A 17,620-nucleotide genomic window follows, 5' to 3' on the forward strand; every position below is an offset into this window, starting at 1 on the left:
GTGTGGCAGGGAGCGAGCCTGAAGGACGACCCTGCATGTAGCCCAGGAGGCCAGTGGAGACGAACCTGTTGCAAATGATGGGTGGTAGGGGAGGAACAGCCTGATGCATCTTCCTCCCTAGCAGGGAGGAGCAATGTGCTGCCTGTATCCTTGTGATCAGTTGGGATGCTGTGGGGTTGGAGGGATGGGAGAGGTCATATTCCCAGGGTCCTTATCTGCCAGTGCCTTCTGCAGCACCCTAAATGGGACTGTCTGTATAAATCCTTTTGCCTGGGCAGCTGCTGGGGTTGGCAGATACTGATTCTTGTCCTGTGATAGGGATGTATTAATCTTTCATAAGTGATGACTCAGCCAAGCGATAAAGTTGGTACCCTAACATAGCACAGGGGTCAGGATGGATGGCCTCAGCCCTGCTAATGTGTGAGCAGATTATTCTGTGCCTGTTAGTAATGAGTATTTCTGAATGGCAATGGCTACTGCTTCTTCCTCTAGCGTCACCCCAGGAGGTGTTTGGCAACCTCTGAACCCCTTTGATCAAGGAAGGATGGTGGCAGAGAGCTGGAGGACATGGCTGTGCCCTGCTTCCATGTTCTTCTGGCAGTGAGCATGGGCTCATGGCCATCTGAGGGGATGAAACCCCCCGCAAAGGTCAGGGGTGACAGAGGGGTACCACCAGGCACTTCAGTAACATCAGGGTAACGGTGCCAAAACATTGGGATGTGCAGTGAGAGCAGTCAGCATTGTAGTGCACCTATGTAATGAGGCTAAGCCATATGCATTTGCATAGCTAACTGCTGGACTAATTAGCAAAATTAACTTTTTATGTATCCAACAACAAGCTTATTGGAAAAAATCTACATTGTAAGGAAGAGGGCCCATTTCCAGAAAACTAGTGTGTCTTAAATTGTTAACTGTGAAAGAATTCAATACACATGGGGAGGGCATGCAAGGGCGAATACACAGGTACAAATATATTTATTTCCAATAACAGTGCAGTTAAGTTCAGTGATTGCCAGCGTAAGTACTGAGGGATCAGGGACACAGTGAATGGTCTATATTTTTAAAGGGATGTTTTGAAGACATTTCCAGGATATACTGTATGGAAGTAAAAAAAAAACAAAAATACAGTTTTGTTTAATTTAATTCTTCTTGGAAAGAAAAACAGCAAAAGTGTGGAGTAAAGCAAGCCTTCATTACTACCCACAACAGGTAGAAAAATAGACCAAGCCAATTGGAAAATTCAAACTGATCCACCTATACAAGACCTTGAAAGCAATTCTGTTCTGATGGCTGGGGAAAAATGTATGAGCAAGAATAACCTCACTATAAACATCTACAAAATATTGTGACTAAAACTGTTGGGAATAAAGAGATGAAATCGCAATGTAAGCTGGGACTGTGTCATACTATAACCCAGCAAGAGTTTGACACAGGCTGTTAGATTTAAATGTAAATTATTGCTTCTTGTTAGAGAGGTGCTATTCACTTTTTTTTTAATGAGCTGTTGCCTGGATTCTGGTGCCTGGGACCAGGCAAGGTTGTCCAGTTTCCTACCAGCACAATTCCGTGTTGCAGATCTTTTATGTTGTAGTTTCTACGAACTGATGCGATATGTAATGGTGAAAATACAGAAATGCTTAGAAGGTCTGATTGGTGGCTAGTAGATGGTCTCCAGGAAAACTTGGCCTGCTGTTGATCTGTCCCTGAACCAAGGATCAGATTTATCCCAGGTGTGAGGAGACATTGCCTCCAGCAGAGTTGTGCTCTTGGTGAATGTGCCCTTGTAGAAATCATTTGTGCTGTAAAATTGAGGATCAAATGGGGCATAATCACTTCCTTGTCAGATAAATACTCTGATGTTCCCTTTCCTTAGCTGGTTATCTGCAGACTCAGCAGAGATCCCAGTATCATGTGAGTGAGAAAACATTTAGCTTTTCTACAGCGCTGCAGCACAGAGGCGAGTGCTGGGCTCGAGCCAGCCCAGAACCTTGGGTGCTCTGGAAAGGAGGTGAGGACGGCAAAAGCAGCAACATGGCACCTGCTGTTGAGGAACGCTGGGGCCTGCATCAGTCCCAAGCAAATATTGAACCACCTTCATGCTGCTCCAAGTTTTGTCCAACTGTGTAAAGTCCCCTGAGGGTTACTGGAGAGCAGTACTCGCTTTATGCTTCGTGCTCAGGAACATCCCATGTCACCCCATGTTGACAGCAAGGTGGGTGAGCGGGCTAGGACGGCTTGTTTGACAGCTCCGCCGTGTTGGAGAGATCTCCGTTATGGCAGGGGGTCCGCAGGGAGCGAGCTACGGCAGCGCGGAGCGAGCTACGGCAGCGCGGAGCGGAGCAGGCAGCGCACGCTGGTGTGCCACCCTGCAATGTGACCTACATGGAAGCTGCAAGTGCGCAGGAGGAAGCCACGACGACAGAAATGCAAAGTGGCCCCCGTCACATCAGGGACACGGAGAGGGCCAGGGGAAGGCGGGGGGCGTGTTTTACCCCCTTGAACGTGCCAGCCTTTGGCAGTGAGGCAAGCAGCTCCCCAGGGAGTGTTGGTGCTCTCTGCGTCCCATCGGTGGGAACCTGCTTCCCTGGGAGTGCACACTGCATCCTCCAAAATTGCCCCAGCAGTGGAGCAGAGGCTGCCCTTGGCACAGCTTTCCTTCATAGCCAGGGACTGCCAGGGCATTGAAACCTCCGCAAGTTGGGAGAAGATGAGAGCGCGTCTGCCAGAAACTCAGCATCTGCGGGACTCCCGTTGCCGGCATCACTGGGAATGCAGGATTTAATTCCTGACCGCCGGGTGCCCGCGGCCCCTTTCCCCCGGCTGCGGGAGGGGAGATGACTGCCGAGCTCCAGCTCTGCACATCGCCAGCGAGCGGCACATTGTGCTACGAGGCAGCCGGTGCATGCGCAACGCGCGGGCTGCCGCCGTGGAGGTGGGGATCGAGGACCACATCGCTGCCTCCCGGCTCCGAGCTGCCAGTTGCTGGTTGCCAAGCAGTTATCATTGTTTCTGTGACGATTGCAGAGGCTGTTGCTAATTGAAGAAGCCCCCACAGCATCCTTCTCTCTGCTCCTGCTTCTGCTTTTATTTTAGAGGCTCAAGGGGGAAGACAGCTAGACTAGTGCTTTTTTACATTGCATTTTTATTTATTTCTTTTTGTGGGGGTGGGAAATTTCTCAGCTGGTGATTAAGTGACGGACTAGTTACTCATCCTTATCCCTTTAGTCTTTGTGTGTGTGTGTGTGTGCGCGTGTATGTCTGAACACACACAGACAAGCTTACACACACGCACACACACTGTAAAATCCTGTTTGCCACTGCAGTGGGCACAAATAGGTGAGCATGACTACAGCCAAGGAGCAAAATGCATCAGGGAAACAAGCCCAACAACAAGAACAGGTAATGCTTATTTTCCTCAATTTCAAACAAATACAGATTTGCATTGTATAGCTCTGTGTTTCTTGTATGATTATTATTAATTTTTTTTTTATCTTATTGGTGTGCATTCCTAAAATTGTCAACTGAGTCACCAGTCAGTGGCAGGAGGAAAGTACTGTGTAGCTGGGTTGAAGGTCTGCTTTCTCGGTGTGTGTGGAGGCTGGGGGGGATGATGCTGAAATCGTGCTATTTTTAACAGCCTGTACCTCTTGCTGAAGGCTATAGAGGTTTGTTCTGTAACTTATTCCTTGGGGGGGGGGGGGGAGGGTGGGCAGGATGTTGGGACAGAGGCCCCTTCTTGCTGGAGGAAGGCTCTAAGGCTTTTTAACAGCACCTCTGCAGACGGATATAAAATTGCAAAAGTGGGTTTCAGCTTCTTACTTTGTCATGCACTTTCAGGGATTCTTTTTTTTTTTGTCTGACATTTTCTTGGAGGGACACTTCAGAGTACAGTGTGTGCTCAGGCTGTGTGTGTCCAAGCAGTGACGGAGGGGCAAAAAGCAGCTGTAAGTAGGTATAACTCCCATTGACTTTGGGGAAAATTGCAGTGCTCACACCATAGCTGAACTTGATTCATTTTCTTTCTCTCGGTAGGTGCTGTATGTGTTTCTATAGAGGTAGAAAGTTAAAGACTTAATTTTCTCTGTCATGCCTGGTTTTTGGAGGGTATTCCTATCTGACTGCACTTACCAGGACAAAATGAAGTCAAAACTTGCCCTGTCAAAAAAGCAGCGGGTGCCAGAAAAAGGGGACATACCCTCAGCTGTAAAGGATAGGCAGAGTTAAAAAGTGGTGGCATAAGGGAAAGTCTGGTTGTGATCTCTGAGCCCCAGTTGAGGATGGCAAAGGTTCGTGGGCTCCCGGTGCACTGGCAGACCAGCACCTCCATCCTCCTCGGCACCAGCTTCCCCTCCCCGCGCTCGGCCCTGTGCCTGGGGGGACCATGGAGGAGTCCGTACACTCCAGTTCTTCGATTTTCATCGTCTCCTTAAGACATTGGAAGTTCACTGGTTTAATCTTCGGTTAGGACAGCACGGGAGGATAATTTAAACAGATCTCTCAGGGCACAAATTAATTCTTAAAATAGTTCTTCCTGGCTTGATAGGCTGAGAGCTTTGCACATTGTTTTTCTTTTTTTTTTCCTTGGTGCTTTATTTTAGGAAATTGGGGAAGGGAAAAGCATGGAAGGACACTAGGCACCACAAGCAGCATCATATAATCTGCATTTTCAGGGTGACATTTTAATAATGGCCAAAACAGACTCAATGGTTCAGTTAAAACAAGAAGAAAACAACTTTGATACTGAGGGTAAGGAAACTGTGTCTTCATCTAACCTTACATCTGTCAGGCGTCTCTGCTTCTCTGTCCGTTGCTTTTGCAGTACGTATTTTTGTCACTGTTTGCTGCAGATTAAAATTAGTCTAGCTGTGTTTCTGGGAGGCAGGGGTGTATAAGTGCCTTTTCTGAACAAAGAGAGCTGCGGGGCTGTCCCCTCCTCCTCCTTAGAGCTCTGTACAAGTGTTGGGTTTTGTGTAAGTCAAGAAGTGTAAGTCGGTTGCCTTTTATAAAGGAGCATTATTTTTGTTTCGAGTGGTGTTACCTGCCTAATGCCATTTTGCTACTGGCATGCCATGTCTTTGCTATTTCTCTCTTCCCATATGAAGTATAAAATGCCCAGAATAGGTCTTTAGTATTATGCAGAGTCTTGACTGAATAGATTCTATAACTGATTGAGTTGCAATTATACCCATATGGTATGCTTAAATATTCTGAAAGTACATGCTCTCTCAGCTCTGCCCTAGCGTGAGCATGAAATAGAAATATCAAGCATATATAAATATCAATGATATTGATGAATATTAATGTTTGAGTCTGTAAGCAACTTTGCTCACTCCCATAATTTTTTTTTGTTTGTTTGTTTTCACGATACATTATTAGTAAAATGGCTTGACAGTGGGGGGTCAAATCCAATCTGTGTCCATTGATTTGAGTGTACTTTTATCTTCCAACACCAAAAGCAGATCTAAACCCTTATTTTATTTAAAACAGTTCATAACTGAAAAAAGGCTCTATCCAAAGTCTCTTTCCAGCTGAAAGGCTGGAAAGGCTTTTCCAGGCTTGTGCATATCAAGCATTGCTGAGATTTTTTTCTTGCTTCAAACTGATCAAGAAAGTGTAAATTGTAGCTGGGAGAAAATTGAAGGCAAAGTGCTAGTCTGTCTGTAGAGGACTGAGTCTTTTTCAGAAGCAGCTGCTGCTGTCGTAAAAGATTGTGACTGTCCCTTTTCTGTATTCCTTGCTGTGACATTCCCTGGATCCAGAGGCAGGCAAGTGACACAGTTGGCTTAAGTCTATTCTGTGTCCTACCATGCTAACCCAAACAGAAGCTGGACATAAAAAGACACAGCAGAAACAGCGTAGGGAAAGTTTGAAAATATCTGCAGAAGCTTTGCGGGCATAAATTTAAAAATCTAATTCAGACCCATGTGTCTATATGCAAATGAAGGCATGTTCTGTCTTGAGATTTACAAAAATTATAATAATTAGAAAATGGTTGGGATGTGGAGATAAGCAATGCACTGCCTTACCTGATTGAAGCCAGGCAATAAGCATCCCTTTCATCCTTTGTTAATTAAAAATGTTTCTATACAGTTTCTTTCTGATAAGCAATGTTGCTCACCTCCATGCCAGTTAAAATATTCAGAAATTTAATAATTTATCCCCTCATTTATCTGCTTCATGAGTTTGAACTTTAAGTCTTTTGGGCATCAAGTACAGAAAACATTCTGTAAGTGATATGTAATACTGTCTCTTACTGTCAAGTTGTGATTGCTTGATCGAGATGTAAGTTGAATGCGGTTGCCTCTGTACGCTGAGGTGCTTTTGACACAGATATGGTTTCTTGTTCAAATGGTTGGAGTTGGATACCTTGCAGTGTACAGTGATTACAGTTGGCTTTCTGCTAGACCCAATGCTCAGAAGTCCATGGAAAAGCCTGCAGACACGAATAGACTTGGGATCTGGCTCAAGAGGACTAGTGAATCTTGTTCCCTGTCTTGCGGATTGTTAGCTGGATGTGTGAATATACCATTAAAACCACTTTTCGCTTAAAAAAGGAGAAGAAAATAGCAACAATGGATCAAGTACTGGGTCAATGTGCTTTAGTAATTTACACTGGCTGAAGATCTTTGTGCTTTAACATAAGCCTGTAAATTTGTTATCTTAGTTTAGCCCAATTCTTGTTACTTTTAATGGCCTTTGGGAATGCAAATAGCTCTACAGTCATACATAAAACTGAGGAGGCTGGTTTTTTATGAAAATGTGGTAATAGGCATAATGCTAAAATGAGACTTTTAAGTATTTTAAAAAATGAGTCAGCATATCAAAGATAACAGGATCACAGATTCTCAAAGAACACCTTTTATAAAACATATTTAAAGGGTTGATTGGTTAATTGGGTACTTGAACAGTCAGAATAAATGACTGTTCCCGTTTCTTTTGCTGTATAGAGAAGAACTGTCATGGACTTACAGGGAGCGAGATCCTGTTCTGAAATGTGCACATGTCCTAAACAAGGTTGTTAATGATTGTTTGCATGCAGCTCCATGTAAAAGGCCAAAAATTAAGTAAGGAGACAAAATAGCTTGAGGGCTGCCTTTTATTGAAGCGGGCTCTGTGGAGGAGTGGAGCCAGATCAATAGAACAGTTCTGCCTATTAGCTGTCATTAAGGTAATCAATTTTGAATTTTACAGAACAGATGGAATTCCAAATAAAAGGTGTCTTCGAGTGGAGAGAACACATTTAACTTGGAAAACCTAGGCCAGACTCAGGAATAAAATGATGGAAAGATTAATATTTCATGCTCCTAATGTTCCCCTGCCACTTTGTACTCCACAGAAATAGACTGTAGTATGTGAAAGAGTGAGTAGAGTTGGAGTATCTAATATACTATCTAAAATGTGCCTCTATTTGAGTAAATTTATCCAAATAAGAAAAAAAGGGTGCACTTCATGTGCATCATGCAGGCTTTTACCCTACATAGTTATAATTCAGGTAATTCTGGGATTCCTGTAGCAAGGCATGTCAATCCCTGTGTGTCCTGCTGTCTTCCTTCAAGGTCATAAATATCCTCAACCATTGTGAGCTGAGTCCTCTATGCTGTTACTTCATTTCCAGAGTAGATTAAACTGAAAAATATGCGTGTGTTTACATTGGGAAGTAGTGTGAACCCACCCCGTAAGAGTGAGAGAGATGGTATTGAGGTCCCAAATACACATTTTGGACAGGGGCGTGTTTCAAGCTAGTTCCAGACTGGTGTGAATGTTCATTAGTGGTTGAGCAGCATCTTCTCATTTAGCTCCATCCAAAGGAAGCCGGTTTGTGTGCTCTGAGGCTACTATAAAATGTGAGTTAGAGCATGGTAGATGAGTACAACTGAGAGATTTGATCAGTAGTGCAGTTCTGAATTGAACAGAAGTACTAGCTGAGCCCCATATGTCTTTAGTAGGGATGGGGGGATGCAGTTAAATAAATGTAACTTCACGTGAGCTATGTTCATGTATCTGAAGATATTCTTAAATGTTCATATTTTTTTTTCCTGCGAGGTGTGACTTAAAATCATTCCAGATCTGCTCTGCTCACCTGAGTGCTGTCCAGAAAATCATCGTCCCTGGGTGCCAAATGTCCTGGTTAGTTCAACGTGCTTTACCTGAAAGACTGCAACAATCCTGATTCTCTGTGACACTGAAGCCTCCTTACATCACGTGAGCGATACAAATTGGCTCCAAAGAGTGCAGGATCCTTTCACGTTGTAAACAGGCTGTAGTGTACAGCAGGTTCAGGCACATAGTGTAAGTCAGTCGTGAATTTTATCTGCTGAAATAGGGAAAGGAATTTGCCCTTTTATTTGTCAATACCATCCCTTGTGTATGCTAGACCACAAAGAGCCACTACTGAATCCTCTGTTTTTCTTAGCAAGGTTCGAGATTATGCTTTGTAACTTTATGTTGGGAAGCAGGCTGAGCTGTGAATGTGTTACAAGAAAGCCCTGATTTACAGTGCCATTAGCTGGCACAGTCAGACTCCCCACTGCAGCACCCCAGTGGCATAAAATCCACGCAGAGGAGCTGAGGAGCACCATGACATACCTCTGCGGTACCCATATTCAACAGTGGGCTGAAAGGAGCTTGGCCTGGAGCTGCTGAACAGGTGGGAGCGACTCTCCCAGGAGATAGGCTAATTTAGCATATTATCTCAGTGACTTGTGATAACAGAGCTCCTACATTCTTGGCTGGACTTGAAAACTGTCATATCCCAAAGGTGAGTCCCTGCTTGTGAGAATCCCTCATTCTTGCTGACTTGCTGCGGTATGCTGGCTCTGGTTATTACAGCTGTGCAGAAATCAGGCAGCAATGTCCACTGTTGGAAGGTATCTGCCAAAGAGAAGGGAAAGAGTAGAAACCTGACTGTGACCTAACTGTGACTTGCATAGAAAACAAAGGGGTTTTTTTTAGTTTTAATGGAACTGTTTAGTGTTAGTTAAGTGCATAATTTTTTAAAAATAAAATTGTTAATATAAGACAATACTTTTTTTTCTTGATAACTGCTCTGTAAATTACATATCTTATTGTAGACCCAACACAGGCTTTCTCCAGGAAGTCACAGAGAACATTTGTGTTTCATTCTGTTAATGCTATCTGATCTATTTCTCAAGAGATTAAATTTCTGTAATAGTGCTCCTGAGAACACTGTATTCAAGAACATGAAATTGCATCAAACTGGCAGTCTTTTCAAGCTGTTAATTTGCTGTGAGGAATGCAGGCAGCTAAGCAATGGGGAGGGGGAAACAGAGACGGAAAGGAGCACATCTGGCATAAAACTGAAGTCTCAAAAGGAGAAGGCTGTAGAAAAGCTTTTTTGGTGGTCAGTAGTGACATGGAGGTGCTTCTGGCAGGCCTCAGATGTGTCAAGACCACATTATGGTTGGTGACCTTCTAAAAACACAGATTCTAAGGGTTGGTATAGGATGCTGCTTGAGATTGTGTATGCTTTACTTTCTGGCTATACCTTGACAGGTCAAGTGGGACTTGCTCTGCCACTTGTCCCTGGGACAGTGTTGGTTGACTGCTGCTCCCTCCATTCTTGGCAGAGGTACCTTGTGTTTCAGTCTTTCTCATTGTCTTTCTTTTGCTGTTGGATCAAGACAGAATAATTTGTCTCTGAAGTTCACCAGCTATCTAGGGGTCATGAGACTGTGCTTGTACTCCACAAGAAAAAAATACTCTTAGATTTACTTTTTTTTAAACTCTTATCTTAGAGCATCCGATGCTTCATTCCAGTTGTGGTCCATTAGCAGTGCTATGCATTGCTACAGTCATTTCATGAACAATGGGTTTACCTGCTTTCAGTTCTTACGCCTTTAATGCTGCTTCTTTGTGATCTTTATCATGCATTAAGTTGTGTTGAATCATGGCCACTTTGGATGCTGTGAGAGAAGGAAGCACTTTTTAAATGATGTAGAGTACAGTAATATCTATGATTTATGTAGTTTATTCTGTATGTTTTGCATTCAAGTCTTTTGCTCTTTTGTCTTGGGAGACGGTCCTAAAGGGCAAAGGGGCCCAGGAAGGCTGGACCTTCTTCAAGAAGGAAATCTTGAAGGCGCAGGAGCAGGCAGTGCCCATGTGCCGTAAGAAGAGCCGGCGGGGAAGACGGCTGGCCTGGCTGAACAAGGAGCTTATGCTGAGGCTCGGGGAAAAAAAGAGAACTTACCACCTCTGGAAAAAGGGGCAGGCAAGTGAAGAAGAATACAAGGACCTTGTTAGGTGATGCAGGGAGGGAATTAGGAAGGCGAAAGCCCAGCTAGAGCTCAACCTGGCCACGGTCGTGAGGGACAACAAAAAAAGCTTCTATAAATACATTAACAACAAAAAGAGAGCCAAGGAGGATCTCCATCCTCTACTGGATGCGGCGGGGAACATTGTCACGAAGGATGAGGAAAAGGCTGAGGTACTTAATGCCTTCTTTGCCTCAGTCTTTAACAGCCACACAAGGTATCCCCAGGGTATCCATCTCCCTGAGCTGGATGACAGGGATGGAGAGCAAAATAGGCTCCCCATGATCCAGGAGGAAGCAGTTAACGACCTGCTATGCCACCTGGACACTCACAAGTCTATGGGGCCTGATGGCATCCACCCAAGGGTGCTGAGGGAGCTGGCGGAGGAGCTTGCCAAGCCGCTCTCCATCATTTATCAACAGTCCTGGTCAACACGGGAGGTCCCGGATGACTGGAGGCTTGCCAACGTGACGCCCATCTACAAGAAGGGTTGGAAGGAGGATCCGGGGAACTACAGGCCTGTCAGCCTGACCTCGGTGCTGGGGAAGGTTATGGAGAGGCTCATCTCAAGGTCGCTCACGGGACACGTGCAGGATAACCAAGGGATCAGGCCCAGCCAGCACGGGTTCATGAAAGGCAGGTCCTGCTTGACCAACCTGATCTCCTTCTATGACCAGGTGACCCGCCCAGTGGATGAGGGGAAGGCTGTTGATGTTGTCTACCTGGACTTCAGCAAAGCCTTTGACACTGTTCCCCACAGTATTCTCCTAGAGAAGCTGGCGGCCCGTGGTTTAGACAGGTACACTCTTCGCTGGGTAAAAAACTGGCTGGATGGCCAAGCCCAGAGAGTTGTAGTGAATGGGATGAAATCCAGCTGGCGGCCGGTCACAAGTGGAGTCCCCCAGGGCTCAGTTTTGGGACCAGTATTGTTTAATGTCTTTATTGATGATCTGGATGAGGGGATTGAGTGCTCCCTCAGCAAGTTTGCAGACGACACCAAGTTGGGAGGGAGTGTTGATCTGCTGGAGGGTCGGAAGGCTCTGCAGAGGGATCTGGACAGGCTGGATCGATGGGCTGAGGCCAACCGGATGAAGTTCAATAAGGCCAAGTGCCGGGTTCTACACTTCGGCCACAACAACCCCAGGCAACGCTACAGGCTTGGGGACGAGTGGCTGGAAAGCTCCCCCGCAGAAAAGGACCTGGGGGTGTTGATTGACAGCCGGCTGAATATAAGCCAGCAGTGTGCCCAGGTGGCCAAGAAGGCCAACGGCATCCTGGCTTGTATCAGAAATGGTGTGGCCAGCAGGAGCAGGGAGGTGATCGTGCCTCTGTACTCGGCGCTGGTGAGGCTGCACCTCGAATGCTGTGTTCAGTTTTGGGCCCCTCACTACAAGAAGGACATTGAGGTGCTGGAGTGTGTCCAGAGAAGGGCGACGAAGCTGGTGAGGGGTCTGGAACACAAGTCTGATGAGGAGCGGCTGAGGGAACTGGGGTTGTTTAGCCTGGAGAAGAGGAGGCTGAGGGGAGACCTTATCGCTCTCTACAACTACCTGAAAGGGGGTTGTGGAGAGGTGGGTGTTGGTCTCTTCTCCCAAGTGACTAGTGACAGGACTAGAGGAAATGGCCTCAAGTTGCGCCAGGGGAGGTTCAGGCTGGGTATTAGGAAAAAGTTCTTTACTGAAAGAGTAGTGAAACACTGGAATAGGCTGCCCAGGGAGGTGGTAGAGTCACCCTCCCTGGAGGTATTCAAGGAGCGTGTGGATGTGGCATTGTGGGATGTAGCTTAATGGGCATGGTGCTGTGTGGTGTTGGGTGGGTTGGTTTTTGGTGTGTTGTGGTTTGTTGTTGTTGTGTGGTGTGGTTTGTTTGGGTTTTTTTGGTGGTGGTTTTTTTTTTTTTTTTTTTGGTTGGACTTGATGATCTTACAGGTCTTTTCCAACCTTAGTGATTCTGTGATTGTCCTTTCTTTTTTCCTTCCTTTCATCCTTTCTTTTGTCCTTCTGTCCTTCCTTCTCTGATTCTTAAGTGGGATTTAAGTAAGTGAAATAGATTCAGAGAGAGTGCCAGCAGCAACAGAACAGGAAAGCTGAGTGCGCTCCTTCTCCAAAGGGCTTCTGAAGATGTGGAGAATAACTAACTGCAGAAGTGAGAGGAGTGCATTGAGCAAATTTGCAAAACCTTTGTTAAACAGAAATTTAGAGAGAATCAAGAATCAAGAGATCAAGAATGGAAGGGTGAGATGATAGTATCAATTTCTGATATAAGAGCAAAGTTTGAGTGGGATTGTGGGATTATCAGGTGGCTTTGTGTGATGGTTCAGTGGTTGGAGTGTGCAACTTAGTGCTTCTGCTGCTGCAGACTTCTGTTGTGGCTTTGACCAAGAGTGTTAGATATAGGTCATCGGTGGCAGTCAGCAGCTGCTCTTCTGCTGAGATATTCCATTGTCACCTTAAGTTGGGGGGAAAAAAAAAGATCTGGGGTCTCTGAGGATGAGTACATGAAATATGAGGTTCTGAGATACCGCTGTAACTCAGGATGTGCAAGTAAGTACCTGAGATATCAGAGAGATGTAGTCCTTGATGTTTAGAGAATGTGGGGTAAGGGTCATAGGAGAAAACCTTAAAGTTAAAACTCATTCTGAAGACTTAGATATGAATAAGAATTTCAGCAGAAAAAGATCAAGATAAAGGTAAATCCTAGCAGGACTTTAGATAGTTGTAAGCAAACTTGCAAATGAGAGAGGGCAAAAATACATAAAATTTTGGGATTGCAGCTGATTCTAAGATTTTGGGAACTTGAAGCAATTTTGAAGTTTGAGGTAAGACAGAGATGCATCTTTCAGCTCTCTGTTGCATAATGCAGAAAGACGTTTTCCGAGAAGGAGTAATTCAATTTTTTTCAATAGGAATACTGTGGTGTAATTAGGAGCCATAGACATAAAATGGAACAGTAAAAGCGGGGATGACAAGCCAGGGATATGTGTGGTCAAGGGTAAAAACAAAACCTTTCAGAAGTGGAAACCAGATGCTGAAGTTCAGAGCCCGGGAAGTTGATGGAAGGCATCTTCCTGAAAGTCAGGATGTGGCTATGAGCCAAGGCTGAAGCCCAGAGCCTGGTACTTGTAGAGAGAATGCCCTCACAAAAGTTGTAGAAGTTGTGGAGAGAGAGGAGAAGATGAGTGGGCTGAAGAGTAACTATTAACTATCTGGAGGAGTTATGGGGATTACAGCAGAAGTATGATTAGATTTGGTGGTGAAAGAGGCTTATGGAGGAAGAAGAAGCTGCAGGTAGGCATCTGGTTCATAAGGAAGCAGGGTGCACATGGCAGCACCCTTCCCATGCCACAGAGAAGTGGCAGCAGGAGCAGTGAGGCAGTGGAAGGAGGAAAATCAGCTATGACCATGTTGTACAGGGTTATGGTTAGGGTGATGGCCCTCTGTACAACAGCCAAGTTGTACAGACCAGCAATGTCATTGCAGGGAACACATTTGGTGGAGGATCTCAGCAGGCTTTGCAACCTTCCTGAGGGCTCGCAGTGAGGGACAGTGGCTGCTCGCCATGCAGCGTGTGGGTGATGCGGTGGCACCAACAGAGGAACGAGCTGAAACGTGAGGACTAGCTGCAAGCCTTGTGTGACAGAGGGGTTTCAGAGCACTGCCTCTTCTCTTGCCTTTGCTGGGCGTTCATGTTGCAGCCTTGGGCAGTGCCCTGTCTCAGTGTCTCCATCCTGTAACACTCTGGTAACTGTTTAGCTTCCTTCCTTGAGGGAAGCAGTGAAAATGGCTATGTTTTCGCCTGCTCTTAGATACCCTGTGTCTTTTCAGAAATACTCTGTCTTCAAAATACTTAATTAAATAGTGCATTAACTAAAGACACTGCCTTCTATTCTGTTGTGTGTGGGGGGGGGGTACAGTGGGGAAAAAGCAGCAGCTGTCTTTGCCAGGGGAGAAGATTCACAGAACAAGAGGAGGAAGAGGGTTAAGGTCCTCTTCTTGCCTGGGGAAAGGGCTCTGCTTCCCTCATTCTCCCTTGCATTACCCATCCCCAAGTGCCCTGGTTGCCTGTGCCCTTACTGCTGCTGGAGTAACGCTTTTTTTTTGAGAAACAACCTGTGTGCTGTACGCATGATGTATGGTAACTGGCGAGCAATGTATGGCTATTACTACTATGACATACTATTTTGTGATGGAAACTGCAGGTGAAAAGTGCAGATAGACCATAATTTCTCGGAGTGGGATTTGTCCCAGTCTGCTGGATAACATCTGTTCACAGAGGCATAACAGGGACTCTGTTTTGGGATCTTGTCTTGTTAAATACCCCTGCAGGGCCAGCATCCTGGCTGTGCCTCTGGGCTCAGTGGCCTTGGTGGGAGAGGCTGGTGAAAGGATGGGGCTATCTCCCAGCATCCCTGCAAGTGAGGAATGCTGTTGGAAGGAATTCCCCTGTCTCCGTGACCACCTTAAAAAAGCTGAATTGCAGATGATCACATGCAGAAGATAGACTAGTTTCATTAGAATTTGCATGTGCTGGGATGGAGAGTTAGTCAAGAGGGGATCCTGATGAGTCACCAAGGGAGCAGGAGCGTCTAGACATCGTCTCTCTGCTGCCGCCTCAAACTTGGTGTATCCCTTACAGCTCTTTGGTAGGCATACGCACTGCCACCCTCCTTGCATGGGAAACCCTCGTGCCCTCATTGCATCCACTTTCACGGGTGTGAATACACAAGTCTAAGCTGGGTGGGGAATCAAGCCCTGAATATGTCTCAAATCAAGCCCTGAATATGTCTCATGGTGACGGAGGATGAGACAGGCTGAAGCACTTAAGAAGAGTTAAGCTGAGCTTACACATGAAATGATCATGAGAAAACCCATTAGAAAGGGGAATAGGAAGAGTTTGAGTAAAATAGTGAAAACAAGCAAATCTGAAGGCTGAACTGTCAGTTGCTTGGGGTTTTTTTTAACCCTTCAGTTTACATCCTCACCTTTGTCAGTCTGAAAACAAATGGCTGTTCCTTTTAATGTTTATAAAAACTAAAAAAGATAAAAATAAAAGTAAATTTTATGTAAAGATTCACAATGCTTTGACTGAAGTAGTTTATATTACTGCTTAACTGCTGCTAAGCTTGAAATTGGAGAGATAATAAGCCTTCATCTGAAGCAATTAGTCTGCAGTTTTTGACTCCATTACCTTCGCTTATGTCTGTAGCAGAATAGTTACGTGCAGATATTTAAGGCTTAGTTGTAGTATATTATTGTCAAAAGTGAAATCACAACTTAGACATTAATTTATTGTTAATTTATCTTGTCAGAGATACCATAATAAACATGTAATTGACTGGGGGTGAATGTATACAGTAGCATATTATGTGGAATGCACTTTGGGTCTTTAATTTAGCTTACTCACACACTGTGACCAACCTCTCAACTCTTTTCGTGTAGGGTTTAAAGGGGTCTGATACTTAATCTTAATGTGGTTGTAGGAATTAATGAATGGTACATTAAGTTGTAACCAGCCTTAAGTATGCTGATAGCCTTACCCTTTTATTTTTCTGGTTTCATGGCCAGGAGTAAACAGGTTACTTTCAAATGTATATGCAGCATTTTGTGACTACTGGTAGAGAGAAACTCAAGGATGTACAGGGAAAACATATTGCAGCTTAGCCCGTATTAAAATGAGAGAGAGAAGAGACACGAAGTCATGAGGTTTTAGTTCTGCGCCAGGGGAGGTTTAGACTGGATATTAGGAAAAATTTCTTTACTGAGAGAGTGGTGAGACACTGGAATAAACTGCCCAGGGAAGTGGTGGAGTCACCGTCACTGGAGGTGTTCAAGGAACGTGTGGACGAGGCATTGTGGGACATGGTTTAGTGGGCATGGTGGTGTTAGTTGATGGTTGGACTTGATGATCTTACAGGTCTTTTCCAACCTTAGTGATTCCGTGATTCTGTGATTCTACAAAATGGTCTATAGCAAAGCAGATGATATAGCTTGAAGGATGTAGTAAGCAAAAACTTCAGGCTTTTTATTATTCTGAGATACTGTGGTATTAGATAAAATGGAGGAATTGCTCAAGGTGGTGAAGGATAATGAAACTTCTTTTTTTTATTTCCTAATTTTCAGATTCTGTAGATGCCATTGCACCGAGTGTAATAAGCATTGACTGCTCCTTGTAGCAGGAAATGTGTATCTAAACTTTGTTTCTTCTACTTAAGAAATCTTGGCACTTCACAGTTTAGTAGAATCTAATAATACTAGCAGCCTTCTTTTTTATAATTTTCATGTCCCAATATCTTTGATGTAAAAGTTAATTTACAAACATTGCTGAGAATGCTGATCCATTGAATCTAACGAGTATTTGAGATTAATCTTTGTGAGCTTAATCATTGGAAGCTTCAGTTGCATTAAATTGAATTCTTTTCCATGGTCTTTTTCTTGTAAGGTATAATACATGGGTTTTCATGGATTATTTTGATGCTTGACTTTGCTGTTGCAAGTCATGCTATAATTAGAAGTTTTATTCCAACACTCCAAGCTAAACCAGCTAGATAAAACAAAGAGCAGCTGTGAATGCATGGGACAGCAAAATCCAAGGAGAAATTGATTGAAATAGCCCTGGAAAGTACTTAGCACATAAGGTTTGTCCGTTAGTAAAGCATATATTGATTAGGAAATGTTTTGACTTTCCTTGCTGAAGGCTTTTCAGCCCTCTGTTGTTCAAGTAGATATGTCTTGGTAGGACTAGCTGATTTCAGTTGCTACTCGTGCTTGAGAAATGTTACCTTCCTTCCCATAACGTCTTCACAGTTGATAGTAAGTAAATAGATGATGGCTCCATTTGGTTTTTGTTCCTTGTTTATGTCCTGTGCTTTCCAATGCCCTCCTGGGACAACAGGAGACTGTGTTGTTATCTAGTAGGCATCTTTTGCTCAAATGTGTTGAGGAGTTAAGCGTTGATACTGGGCTGCATGTTGACAGACTAACCCTCCTAAAACAGAAAACTTTAAAGAATTCTGGAAAGTGTATGTATCTGAAATATGATTAAGAGATGTTTGGAGCAAGTGGGCAAATGGAGAATAAATCTGTTGACTTCATCAAGCCTTGAGCTGGCTCCTATACTATCTTTCACTAATCTGAAAACCCTTATGTAGAAAACTGAGGCTTTAAATCTACAAGAGCAACAAACTTGTAACTAACAGTTTTATTCCAGCTGGCCCATTCTGGTTTTATGTGGCTTTTATGATAGAAAAAGCTGAATATTGTAAATGGCTCTTTGTACAATTCTGTCATGATGGGGAGAAATTCTTCTTTCAGAAGTCAGCTTTCTCTTAGGTCCTCTGATATGTGAAC

General features: G+C 44.4%; 1 protein-coding gene across 2 annotated transcripts in view; it reads left to right on the top strand.

Annotated features, from left to right (window-relative positions):
• DPP6 (dipeptidyl peptidase like 6) overlaps window positions 1-17,620 on the top strand; it is a 422,729-nt gene that overhangs the window by 154,500 nt on the left and 250,609 nt on the right. Inside the window, exon 1 of one of the 2 annotated variants that reach the window (XM_059819118.1) lies at window positions 3,343-3,399. The exons of the other annotated variant lie outside the window; for it this stretch is intronic. Coding sequence (XP_059675101.1) covers window positions 3,343-3,399 — 57 coding nt within the window. Of the gene's footprint in view, window positions 1-3,342; window positions 3,400-17,620 lie in introns of those variants that run through there. 2 annotated transcript variants of the gene reach the window in all.

The sequence above is a fragment of the Gavia stellata genome, chromosome 6, assembly GCF_030936135.1.
Source record: "Gavia stellata isolate bGavSte3 chromosome 6, bGavSte3.hap2, whole genome shotgun sequence".
Taxonomy (NCBI): Eukaryota; Metazoa; Chordata; class Aves; order Gaviiformes; family Gaviidae; genus Gavia; species Gavia stellata.